Source organism: Pan troglodytes, chromosome X (genome assembly GCF_028858775.2).
Source record: "Pan troglodytes isolate AG18354 chromosome X, NHGRI_mPanTro3-v2.0_pri, whole genome shotgun sequence".
NCBI classification, from domain to species: domain Eukaryota; kingdom Metazoa; phylum Chordata; class Mammalia; order Primates; family Hominidae; genus Pan; species Pan troglodytes.
The window spans coordinates 110,169,587-110,183,123 of record NC_072421.2 but is presented as its reverse complement, the minus strand read 5'-3'; the positions used below and the strand labels follow the sequence as shown (position 1 = coordinate 110,183,123).

Sequence of the window (13,537 nt, the reverse complement as noted above, 5' to 3'; positions counted from 1 at the left end):
CACTGGGATAAATTAAACACTGACTTTTGATTGTATTATTACTATAAAAATATATTAGTTATTCCTTTCAATGTATGATTTCCACAAATTCTGAAATGTAAGCTCATTACATCTTGGAGTCAAAGATTGCTCTGCTGGAGCATCTTCCCCATCAGGCAATGGAAATCAGTTTGGGGAGAAGAGGTTATTCTGTCTTATTCTATTTAGGCATGTGTTCTCTCAGTCACTTCTAGCCACATGGGTCTGCTACCTACCACGGTAGAGATTATCTAGGGCATTGGAGGAAAATTAGAGAAAATCTCTGTTCCTCAGCAGGCTTTTGGGCAGCAAGTGAGGAAGTAAGATAACGCAGTTCAAGCGCGGGCATGCCTGCGCGCATGCGCGCGCGCTCGCGCGGACACACACACACACACACACACACACACACACACACACACACACACAGAGCTGCTTTGTCCGCTGTGAGGTTGGAGGTTTGGGGACTCTGTGCCCACTAAGCTACTTTCGATTTCAAGTGCCTGTATGTCTGAGGCTGGGTTTGAAGCCTCCAGCGTGTTTGGAGTTAATCCCCATTAGGTTGGACTCCGCCCCTTTCTCCCAAAGGTAAAGCAAGGTTTTCAGGCATCACTGCAAAGGGCAGCTAGTATTCCCATCCTTGTCTAACAAGCTGTGAGGAGAAGTTGTTTCTGAGATCTGAGCCTGAAGAGAGGGAACAAGTCAGTCAGCCTTCGTGGTCAGAAGGTAAATATGCAACTTGGGCCAAATGCAATTCAAACAGCTGGATAAGAAACTGCTTTGCTCTCCCCTTGCTCAGCCCCCCTTCTCCCCTTCCTTTCTCAGGTTTCCTGTCCTTTCATCTCAAAGCTCAGAGAAGCCGTTTTCTACCCGAGGGCAGCCTGGTGCTTTTTTATTTCTTCATAGTCCGTTGTTTGCACAGAGGCTAAGATGAATCAGGGCTGGATTCCTATTTCATATTGACAAGATTTGAGGACCTAAGGGTTAAGTGCTAGTTGGTTTCCCCAGGGGAGTTGGTAACCTGAGGAGATGAAGTGCCTGTTTCTGGGAGTGGAGAGAGTGATTTTGTTATGACCTGTCTATACAAGTAAAAATGGATCCGGTTTGCTAATGTGGTAGGTTGATCTCCTGGATTTGCCTAAATCTAAGGGGTTATGCGACGGAAATGGGGTAATGAAGTTAAACTGAAATGCAAATATTGAGGCCTCTCAGGCTGGAAATAAAAGAATGCATCCATTTGGTAAATATTTATGAGTTCCTACTATGTGCCAAGGCATGACAATTTCCAGAAGAACCTGAAATACTTAAACTATAAATCCATTCTTGCAAAGAACACTTGGCCAAGTGGTTTCATTTTGTGGTGGGGAACTGAAAATAGAATGAAGCCTAGGGGTGAGGAAAAATCACCCATGGAGTGGTTGTGGGGAGAGAAAGGGGAAAGGAGAGATGTTCTAAATCTTAGGTGGTTTCAAGTCTTTTCCATTACTTATGAGAGAATAGGGTCTTTTCTGGTAGAAAGGGAGAGAATTGATACCTACTCTGGTGTTAGGTATAGTGCAGATGTTTCACTTGAATTTTATGCTTAATCATTTCCATTTTATAAATGAAACCAAAACTCAGAGGTTTTAAGTGATCTTTTTATGTGCATATAGCCTGTAAGGGGCAGACCTCAGGACTCTGTCTCTGATCTGATTCCAAAATTGTGACTTTTCCACTAAAACAGTATTCCTCAATCATTAGTTCCCATTAGAATCAATTGAGGATTTTTAACAATATGAATTCCCATAAATTCGAATTCAGTGAATCAAGGAGGGGGTGACATAGTCTGCATTTTGAACAAGCATTGAAAGTGATTCTGAACAAGCATTGAAAGTGACTCTGTTGAGAAACATTCTTGATATACCATGCTGCCTCTCAACTTCTCTGAAGTGATTGGAAAAGCAATCAGCCCATCTTCTTCCCATATGGGCCAGATTCACTCAATAGAAGTGGTCAGCTGTGGTGACATTTTATTCCCAGCTTATACAATGGGGTGGAGAGACTAATGGGCAACAATAACAGGGCTGGGGTTTAGGGCTTAACAATGTCTTGCCAGGGATCTTGATAGGGGTAGTTTCTAACCAGCTGAGAGTGTGAGATAGAACTCGTAGCCAACCAGCTTATCACTGAAGCTGATGGCACCTGTCTAGCCAGAATAAGAACTGAGATGAAGATCTCTCATTGGTACCTCACTTTTAAAATCATAGGATAGATGGGGAGCTCAAGGAGCAGCATCTTGGGGAGAGGGAAGGAGAGAGAAGCTCATATGAAATTTGGGGAGGTTATTCCAGTTCCTACCTTTCCAGTCTCAAACTCTGGAGAAAGGAAATAGCCCAGGGCCTGATGTGGAGGTTCTTTTTATGAGCTCTCTTTGTCTCTGCATGGTCAAATATATTTATTTAGAGTTGATCATTTCAAAGTTATCAATTGCTCAGTTAGTCCTTTCTCTCCACTTAGTCTCTGGCTTCCTGCCTTTTAATGCCTTACCTGCTTGTGAGCATTCCCACCTCTGGATGGAGAGATGCAAATAAACACATAAACTCACCCAACACAGTTTTGCTGGTCTTTCTACCCCAAACTAAAAGAGGAGGGAAGGAAGAAGAAGGCCCAGAAAGAAGTTCAGCAAACATGAAATCTGAGGAATTTGAAATAAAAGACACAAGTCAAAAGAGAGATCTTCTTAGAGTCACCAAGATGAGTGAGTACATCATGAGATGATTTCAGGCACAGGAGAACTCAGAGCACTTCTCATAATGGAGATAGCCAGAGGAGAAGAAACCCCTGAGGGAGACAGGTAGCAGAACATGAGGAGAGAAATGTTTGGGGAGTAGCAGTATTTTTTTTTTTTTTTTTGAAGCTTTGTCTGAAACAGAAAGATCTAGCATGGTCAGGCTGCTTATATACCCAACTTGATATAAGGAGTCACATCGGTCCAACACGTTTCTCTGGAGCAGGACTCTATTTACCCACTGGAAACATATGCCTGCATATCTCGTTCATTTCCTAGGGAAGTCTCAACTCTGAGTAAGATGTATTTGTAACAGTATTGGCAGGAAGACAATGCACACTGTCTGGGGGCGTGAGGAGAAAGGCCTGTTCACGTTCCTTTGCCAACCCCAGTGCCAAGAAAGCTGCTCTTCACAGACCAGTCCTAAACCAGCAGTCTTGCAGGCATGTTTCCCTCAGCAGCTGTTAAGTCACTGACTCCCTTTCTTACCACTTCATGTTCTAGTCTTTAATTTGCTTACTGTTTTGCCTGTACCCTCTTACCCTGGGAAAGGCAGTGCTTTCCTTAACTCAGAAGTTGCACAACAAGCTCAAGTGGAAACAAAAGGATTTGTGTCTTTTTCTGTGGGTACTGGGGAGGAGGTGATACAGGAAGGAATAGCTTTGTTTTTCTCCACCAAGAGAAATATAAAAGCAACGTTTCACTTTCATTGATACTTCATTGTAAGTGCCCATACATTAGTAGGTATACAAGAAAGTGAAAAAAGTGAGAACAAATGATTAAAGGCTTGGCAATTGGACACCACAGGGAGAGGGAGAATGCTCATTATGGGGAAAAAGGCTAAAGGTCTCCTGCTAGCAATCTGAGTTGATGAAGGGCTCTCATTTGGAAGATGGTGGCTAGCTGTTCTCCATTACCTCTGAGGACCCAACAAAAGGATCTGGCCTTAGGTTGCAACAAGAAAAGTTTATAAAGGCATATAACAAATTATTTATTGACGGTGAGAGTTGTTAAGCTACTAAGAGATAGTATAGATTTCCCTTTCCTAGAGTTATTTAAAAGTAATGGAGATAACCATTTGCCATGTATGGTTTAGGTGGGTTTCCTGCATCATATAGGTTGAGGTGACTTCTACCCACGAGGCTGTGCTAGAATGGCTAGCATTATCTCTAAAGATGAGCAAACATTAGGCTTTAGTAAGGATAGCAAATTCAGAACAGAACTCATATTTTTATCCTATTTATTACAACTTTCTGGCAACATCCACTGCATCTCATACAACCAATCTCGGAAACAGGCTTGCGGCCCATCTAGCAGATTAAAAAACCTGAGGAATGAGGGATAATGTGACACCTAAAGAGAGAGGTTCAACTGCAATCCTATCAATGCCTGGTAACTCGACCACTCTACAAGAGCATCAGGGTGAGTTCTTGGTTCCTGAAATCCAGTGTGGCTGTTTGGCTGGATATTCCAGGACAGGGAAACAAAGCTGTTACATACATGAAGTATACAACAGGAATTAAGATAGAATAAAATATAGCATTGTTTGTGATTTCTAGTTATGTAAATATAAAGCGACTTAACCGGTTTCTGGGAATGAACTTGGATTGCTTTGGAGGGTTGTCATGAAGGAGATTACTCCATTGCAGGTGGCATAACTAAAAGCATTTTCTAGAATACACTGCACTGTCCACCACATGTGAACATAAAGCAGTGTGTGAACAGACTCCATGTGCCCTGCAGCCTCTCTATCCAGCCACAAGGGAAGTTGGGCTGAGACTCATATTGTGTTCAGAAACTATTAAGCAATTGGATCTCTGAGATCTCTTTCTTGATTGCGTTCAAGTCAAGTCGATGATTTAGAAAGGTTTGCATTTAAAGTGTATAAGCTTCATATCTTCAATGTTTAATTCCATAGTCACTTTTAACTTTATATTGTTTGAGTCCTGAAAAGAGAATATTAGAGAATTATCTGTGGCAGTGATTCTTAACCTGCTGTCCACGGATCGTGCTAGCCCACAACATCTCTAGTCCTAAATAGGGTGACCATTTCATCCAAGGTTGTTTGGGACTTTCCTGGTTTTATCACTAAAAATTCCACATCCCAGGAAACCCCTGAGTCCCAGGAAAACTGACATAGTTGGTCACCCTAGTCATAAATGAAATAAGGACTATGAGTTTTTCCTAAAGTTGAAAGTACTTCATCTAAATTCTGAAGGACAATGAGTTTTTCTAAAGCTAAACACATTTAATTTAAATTGAATTTTGAGAATTTGTCTTCCTATGTCTTGGCTTCAAAACGTCGCTTTTAAGCTGAAATCATGGTGACAGTAGTTGATAGTATTGTAGTTTAATTTAACAGCTTCATTTGTCACAGGTGAGGACAACCATATATTACAACCCCTCCCCTCATTTCTACTGTAGTCTCGGTACTACACAGAGATAGTCCGTTCCTCTGCCTTAAGTTCTCTGCTCCTCCTACTGGTTGTTATATTGGGACTTTTTAAAAAATTTTATTTTTCCATAAGTTATTGGGGGTACAGGTGATATTTGGTTACATGAGTAAGTTCTTTAGTGGTGATTTGTGAGATTTTGGCGCACCCATCACCCGAGTAGTATACACTGCACCGTATTTGTAATCTTTTATCCCTCGCCTTCCCCCCAAGTCCCCAAAGTCCCCAAAGTCTATTGTGTCATTCTTATGCCTTTGCATCCTCATAGCTTAGCTCCCACATATCAGTGAGAAATATGATGTTCAGTTTTCCATTCCTGAGTTACATCACTTAGAATAATAGTCTCCAATCTCATCCAGGTCGCTGCAATAATGACTTCTTTTTCTCTAGGCAGATACCCAGTAGTGGGATTGCTGGATCAAATGGTAGTTCTACTTTTAGTTCTTTAGGGAATCTCCACACTGTTTTCTATAGTGGCTGTGCTAGTGTACATTCCCACCACCAGTGTAGAAGTGTTCCCTGTTCACTGCATGCATGCCAACATTTACTGTTTTTTGATTTTTTGATTATGGCCATTCTTGCAGGAGAAAGGTGGCATTGCATTGTGGTTTTGATTTGCATTTCCCTGATCATTAGTGATGTTGAGCATTTTTTCATATGTCTGTTGGCCATTTGTATATCTTTTTTAATAATTGTCTATTCATGTCTTTAGCCTACTTTCTGATGGGATTTTTTTTTCTTACTGATTTGTTTGAGTTCGTTGTAGATTCTGGATATTAGTACTTTGTCAGATGTATAGATTGTGAAGATTTTCTCTCTCTGTGGGTTGTCTGCTTACTCTGCTGACTGTTCCTTTTGCTGTGCAAAAGCTCTTTAGTTCAATTAGGTCCCCGCTATTTATCTTTGTTTTTATTGCATTTGCTTTTGGGTTCTTGGTCATGAAATCCTTGCCTAAGCCAATGTCTAGAAGGGTTTTTTCAATGTTATCTTCTAGAATCTTTATGGTTTCATGTCTTGGGTTTAAGTCCTTATTCCATCTTCAGTTGATTTTTGTATAAGGTGAGAGATAAGGATCCAGTTTCATTCTCCTACATGTGGCTAGCCAATTATCCCAGCACTAGTTGTTGAAAAGGATGTCCTTTCCCCACTTTATGTTTTTGTTTGCTTTGTTGAAGATCAGTTGGCTGTATTTGGGTTTTTCTGGGTTCTCTATTCTGTTCCATTGGTCTATGCGCCTATTTTTATACCAGTACCACGCTGTTTTGGTGACTATGGCCTTATAGTATAGTTTGAAATCAGGTAGTATGATGCTTCCAGATTTGTTCTTTTTGCTTCATACTGGGACTTTTCATCTCCAGGTGATGATGTCCATGAGGGACATTCGGAGTTAGTTTTGACTACAAGTGCTGAGATTGAAAGAAATTATATACTTGCCCTGATGGTGTTTGCACTATGTCTGGAGAAATTGGGTTTCCTTCTGTCTTCAATATTTTTTGAAAATCTCTATGGGAAATCATGGAGGCTTTTAATTGTAATACTTTTGGGGTAATACTGTAGGGGAAGGCTTCAGGTAAAAGAGAAGTGAGAAATTATGGCTTTGCCGTTGAATCACTGTGTACCCTTGGGTAGGTCGCTTGTCTTTCTGAAGCCCAATTTGCTCATTTGTAAATTTAGGATAATATCTTTCTTACTAACCTAAGAAGACCGTTGGGCAGAGCACATATAATAGTGGATTTGGAAGGGATTGTGATGACACAGCTAATAACTGTTTGTCAGCTTGTTTCCTCTCCTCCTCTGGCCTGGGCTGCTTCATCAGGAAATGAGTCTGTAATGGAGGGCTGCTTGCACTTTTTGTAATCTTACAAACTCTAATATAACAAGCAGAGGCATTACCTCATTGCGGCCAACCATACCTGCTGTCTAACAGCAATTACTCAAAACTAGTTCCACTTCTCCCCCTGTTGCCTTTCAATCCCTCATCACATCTTTCTCTCATTTCTCCCATTCTCAGCCACAAAGCCTAATTCCCAGGGGCCCAGCTCAGGGCACTTTCTTCCCAAGCCCTAACATTCCAGAGTAAGCACCTGCAATTTACGATCTCTGCTCCCTTCCTGCACAAAACACGTAGCACAAAATACATATGTATCAATAGGGGAATTGTGGTTGAGTAAAAAAAAGAGCATTATATTAAGAATCAAATAACTGGGCTCTGATCTGGCCAGTGTACCTCACTAGCCCTTCACCCTTGAGTAAATCACTTCCTCTCCATATTCCCACCTGTAAAGTCATGGAGAGGGGGTAGTTTAACATTGTGTGGTAGAAAAGTACTGGCCTAGGCATCTGCAGATCAGGTTTCAGGTTCTGATGTTACTGCTTGCTAACTTACTCTGTGACTTGAAGAAAATCACTTCCTCCTTTACTGGGCGAAATTCTCCCATATGTAAAACAAGAAGGTTGGATTAAATGATTCATTAAGTTCCCTACCCATCTGGAAATTGAATGATTCTATGAAATGGGTTTCACTAAACAAACTTGAAATGGACTGCCTGCTCTGTGTCAGGCACTGTTTGACGATGGTTGTGAAAGGGCTCATGACTGAGACCCTGAGACACTTAGTGCCTCTGCTGCTTGTTCCTGTCAGTGTCTAAAATTGGCAATGTGGCGATGACCCCATACAGCCAGTTCCTGCGCTTCCCCTGCTTTGGGTCCCCCAACCTCCTTCCCCGTCCTCTACACCACCACATATAACTTTAAGTAATGGTGGTGAATCATGGAGAAGTTTTTGAAACATATTCCACCATCTGCCTGCTGGAGACATTCACAGTGCTGTCATCAAGCTGCAGTGTGGTCTCTAGCCGGCCCAATAGGGAAACAGGCCAGAAAGCAATGGCAGATTAATGGAGTTGGGAGGAAAGTGGTTGATTTTTGACAGAGGGGTCTGTGAAAACCATTTGTGAGCTGAGCTGAAGAACTAGATCTGGAAAGACTCTCAGCGTCTTGATTACAAGATTACTTGTTCCAAAAGGGACCTTGAAAGGTCCTTACAGCTATATGTTCCTGCTGCAAGGTAGGGAGTGCCTGATCCTGATCTATTTCAGAACTTTAAGAAGCTTTTTGGATTATATCCAGCAAAGGACAAGGAAGCTTTTCTTAATAGCCATTCCAGAGATAACCTCTCCTGGTTGGAAAGTTGCCTCCCATTTTGATTGTGGGAAAAGTGACTGATCAGTGCTCTCTCAGTGACAAGTATAGGGTATGAGACTAGACACTCCTTATTTTATTCTATCCATTTAAACCTGGCTGATGCATCCCAGTTGAAAAGCCCACACTAACACACTGCTGGACATGTTACCCAAGTCAAATGGGAACAACCTGTAACTCCATGGCGAGGTCTCTTTCCCTCTTACCCCTTATAGTAGGGGCGGGTCTTGATAAGTTGTCTTCCTTCTCCTTCACTCACTGAAAACAACTTTGCTCCTGATCCTCTTCAGATATTGCCTCCTTCCAAGCTACCAGGCCAGGAAGTCCATTCAGCTGGAAGCCGGGACAGCAACCTTGTTTTCATTTAGGCTCCTTTCCTGCCACTTGTTCCACGATGTATGTCAAGAGTTAAAAGCTGTCTGATCCGGCTGTATTTGAATTGGCAGAGCAGACCCTAATTCAGTTATCTGGTTCCTCCATTGCAGCCTAAAGACCATAGAACTCTAAATCAGGCAGAAGGAAGGGAAGGTGGGAAAAGTACTGAAAAGCAAAATCCCACAGGGATCCAAATGGTCCTCGAGAGAATAATCTTATCCAGAAGCAATGACCAAGTGGCACATAATTGAGCCCCAGGACTGGCCAACCAGATGAAAAATAGGCCAGTGGAGCCTACATGGTAACTTACTGCATTTGGTGCTGTGATCCAACTCATCTCCCCATCCCTGCAGAGAAACCTGTGACCATGAGGAGCAGCCTGACCATGGTGGGAACCCTCTGGGCCTTCCTGTCCCTTGTTACTGCTGTGACCAGTTCTACCAGTTACTTCCTACCTTACTGGCTCTTTGGATCCCAGATGGGGAAGCCAGTGTCATTCAGCACATTCCGGAGGTGCAACTACCCTGTGCGGGGAGAGGGACACAGTCTGATCATGGTGGAAGAATGTGGGCGCTATGCCAGCTTCAATGCCATCCCAAGCCTGGCCTGGCAGATGTGCACAGTGGTGACAGGTGCCGGCTGTGCTCTGCTGCTCCTGGTGGCACTAGCTGCTGTCCTGGGTTGCTGCATGGAGGAGCTCATCTCCAGAATGATGGGACGTTGCATGGGAGCAGCGCAGTTCGTTGGAGGTAAGACTGTGCTTCTGGGATTGGGTAGGTTGGGTAGCTTTGGGGCAGGGAGGAGTGGGGAGTGTAGCCTTATGGGGAAACCCATTCTCACCCCCTTCACTTTGTCCAACTCTAAGGCTATGAATGAAGTCTCCTTTAAAATACTTAGTCTAGGACTTCCCAAAGTGCAATCAATATCAGAGTTTTATTCACAGCAAATTTGGCTAGTAGGCAGAATTGATATCTGTTGTTTACCCTCTATTTTTGTCACCTTCATCTGCCTGCAGGTTGCCCATTTAAAAACATTATCTATTAATATGTCTGCCTTCCAGAGGCAGCAACATACACTCTAGTATTACTGCTCCAACATAAACTTAATTTCTAGGAGCCCTGCTCTCTGGTAGTTATCTCAGAGAACAGTGATCTAATAAACACATACACACAGGTGCAAATTACTAACAGTTCTCATCAAAGAAATACACCTCTAATAGTGAAATGTTGGGTACCACAAAAACTGTAGATGACTACTTATCTGGACCACATCTAAGGCTAGCCCTGTCTGGCAGCTATTAGCAGTCTACCCAGATTTCTTGTGACCTTGACCCACCTTACTTGTCCTTCCCCTCATTCAGGTTCCCCCTAACTTTAGTGCAGGGAACCTGAGATACTGGCAGTGTCTGGATTGGCTAGAAAAGAGCAAAATGCAAAAATGGCAGACTTCAGGAAGACAGTGACAGCTGTATAATTTGAACTGTCTGAGAAGAAAAAACAAATTTAGAAAGACAGGAAAACATATATGTGAATATTTGAGTATTTTGCAAAACCTAGATTGGGCACTGGGAAAAAGTGCTGGTAGAATCTACTGCTGAAGTTTGTTGTTACAGAGTTTTAGAATTATTACCCAATTCATTATCATTATTATCTCCATTAGCATGACAGTGTGGGTCACTAGAGCCAGGAAACTTGGATTTCACTTCTGTTTTTTTCACCAAGTTGCTCTGTGACCATAGTGGGAAAATGACATGACTTTTCCTATGCTTCACTTCCTTTGAATTTGTCCCCTGGTGATATAGCCCAGATCTGATCTTTCTTTCTTCTGTCCAATGACTGCATTCATGTGGCCTTGGAGTGAGATGGCAGTGATGAGCTAAGACAGTGGTTCTCAATGGGGACTACTTTTGCACGCCCCTCCCCCCTGGAAGACATTTGGTAATGTCTGGAGGCATTTTAAATTGTCACAACTTGGGGAAGGTCCTACTGACATCAAGTGGGTGAAGGTGAGGGATGGTGATGAATGTCTACAATGCACAAGATGAGGACAACACTCACCCACAACAACAAAGAGGTATCCAGCCAAAATGTCAATAGTTCCAAGTTTGAGAAACCCTGGGCTAGGCTACCAAGCTTTCCTGGCTTGATTATGAAAAGCATCAGATTCTTTTTGTGATACCAATTAAAGTGATGCTTTCTGGTTTCCTCTTTTCTCAGACTAGCTGTAAAAGTTTTAAATCTGAATTACCATTCTAGCCTCCCTCATTTCTAAAATTTTTCCCACCGTTTAGCCACTGATGGGTTTTTAGCCACATTGGAATGTACAATTAAGTTAGTTTCTTCCCTTTGAAAACTGTAATACTAAACCAGTTGCTAAGGCTGATCTAAGCCAATTATCTTAGCTGGCTTTGGAAGCTCCATGGGTATTACGAATAGGTCTTAGGCTTACCTTTCACTTTTATTTTTAAACACGCTATAATTAACTCAGCACTGCTATGAACACATTATTTCAGGAAGTGACACTTGGCTGATAGGGCAGAGGGGTCATCCTTGCAATTCATATTTATAGCCCTGGAGCCCAGTTCCGTGCCTGGCTGGCACAAAGCAGATGTTCAGTAACTGTAGAAAGAATGAATGCATGGCTAAGGCAATACCTAGCATATGTTGGGATAAACTGAATATGTGAGAGCTGGATTAGTTCACATCCTTTCCTCTTTTTCCAGGCTTCCATGCAGGGCTGTTAGCACCCTGAGCTCTCTTCTCTTCTGACAAAAGAGTGACAGTTTAGCTTCACTTGTATTTCTAAGAGTTTCCAGCAGAGTGAGGAGGGGCTAACTGTCAGGAATCAGAAAGCCTAGCAACAGCCTCCATCAGATTCCACACATTAAAGTGGCTCCCATACCCCCAGCTTGCTTCCTCTTTTGGGCTCAACTGAGACTTTCACAAAGCATTCATAATTCTCCATATGATGCATTTCAGTTGATTTCACCTACTAGGTATAGAAACTCAAAGGAAATTGTTGATAGGGGATGTAGGAAGGTAGTGGAGATTTGGATATTCACAGGTTAGGCGGGACAGAACTTTGAGTGGCAGGTGTCACATAGAGGAAATAAAAACACGAGCATCATTTTAGTTTCCCATGATTCTGCCATTCTATATCCACGTGAGCCTTGCTCATAGGAACATAGTCACAGTGTTCACATGTAGATGAGGGTCTTTAAAGCTGAAGAAGAAAATGCCATTTGGCAGTAGTCCTACAAGTCTTCAAGACCCTGGGTGTGCTACCAGGTTTATCCCTGGGCAGGGGATTGATATTGGGACAGATCGCTAGACCTCCACAGCTTCCCCATCTGTAACACCAGCCAATTAAGAACCATTCCTGCCTCCTTTCTAGAGACTGGTGGCTGTCCAGGTTATATCAGATGTGAAAGAATGGTGAGGGTTGCTTGGATGAACTCACTAGGAGCCCCTTGACATATGACTGTGACCTAAGGATCTTTGGACATCTTCGGCCTGACCTTCTGAGACAGGCTTTGCCAGTGGAAGGAAACCAAGGCTGGGCAGCATTTTGGGCCCCATGGATAAAGACACAAGAGAAAGAGTTTGGGGGATTAAGTTCAAACTTGTGTAGCTGAGGGGAATTGATTTTGTTGCTTCAGGCCTGGCTGCTTCTCAGCAGCTAGCGCATTAACTGAAATATATTGGGGGAGTAGTCAATTTTTGTCAGGTCTGGTTTCTCTCTGCCAGACCCCAAACCACTGAAGAGATGGAGTATCCATTAAGAACTACCCCCTCCCCCTGCCTGACTCTTGCTCCCCAGTTTGGCGGCTGCCCACAGAGATGAGTGGTGGGAAGTGGGAGAGACAGGAAGAAATAAAGAGCTGCTGGCCTGACTCATACTCAGCAAAGTGACCTGATGGGGCCCATGGGTCCCATTTGCTCCACCTGTAGCTGATCCATCTGGATAAGCCCAGGGTCCAGAGAGCCTTCCACTGGGACCTCCATGCCCTGCTCCAATCAATGAAGGAAACACCTGGCCAGGAGATTATGTCAACACTGGGGATGCTGAGATTTCTAAACAGCTGGCCCCCAGTCCCTGAGAACATAGCCATTATTCACATTCCCCTGTTTATACATATGCAAGATGCTTATGAGATCCTCTATCTTCAGTGAGAGCTAAACAAAGAACAAATAGGTGAGTAGTAAACATAAGGAACTTCTTGGCAGGAAAACAATGTAAGATCTTGGATCAGGTTACTCATGGGAGGCCCAGAGTCTTTCTCGACCAAGGAATGTATCAGAATCACCTGGGGTGCTTAAAAATGTGAGCTTTCCAACTCTCTGGTCTCGTTTCCCATTCTGATATACACAACAACAGGTGTAAGGTTGCATATTTAGTCAAATCTCCCCAGTGACTTTGATGTGTATGTGTGTTCCCTTTCCCCAGCCCAAGGGAGGATCACTACCCTGGACATTATTTTTTTGTTGTTAAGAGAACAGCATTCAACACACCAGTGCTTTTCTCCATGTAAGGTCCTAATATTACATGCTTCAAACTGAATAAAAGTTGCCATTGGAGACATATCACTGAGAACTTGATTTCAGGAAGAGTGCCATGTTTCTAAAAACCATCATCATCTCTGGAAACTATTTTTTTCCTGGAAAGTCCTTCAGAGTTTTACCAGATATCATTTTATTTATCCTTACCATGCTGAGAAAGGATTATG

At 42.8% G+C, this 13,537-nt stretch overlaps 1 protein-coding gene across 5 annotated transcripts in view; it reads left to right on the top strand.

Annotated features, from left to right (window-relative positions):
• Positions 1-425: 425 nt before the first annotated feature.
• The window catches only part of LHFPL1 (LHFPL tetraspan subfamily member 1), a 52,881-nt gene continuing 39,769 nt past the window's right edge, over positions 426-13,537 (top strand). Inside the window, exons 1-2 of one of the 5 annotated variants that reach the window (XM_063804763.1) lie at positions 426-741; positions 8,727-9,560. In XM_063804763.1, the coding sequence (XP_063660833.1) occupies positions 9,110-9,560 (451 nt within the window). In that variant the 5' untranslated portion in view covers positions 426-741; positions 8,727-9,109. The remainder of the gene's footprint in view (positions 742-8,726; positions 9,561-13,537) is intronic. The other 4 variants (XM_016944077.3, XM_016944079.3, XM_016944078.3 and 1 more) reach the window with 4 other exon arrangements.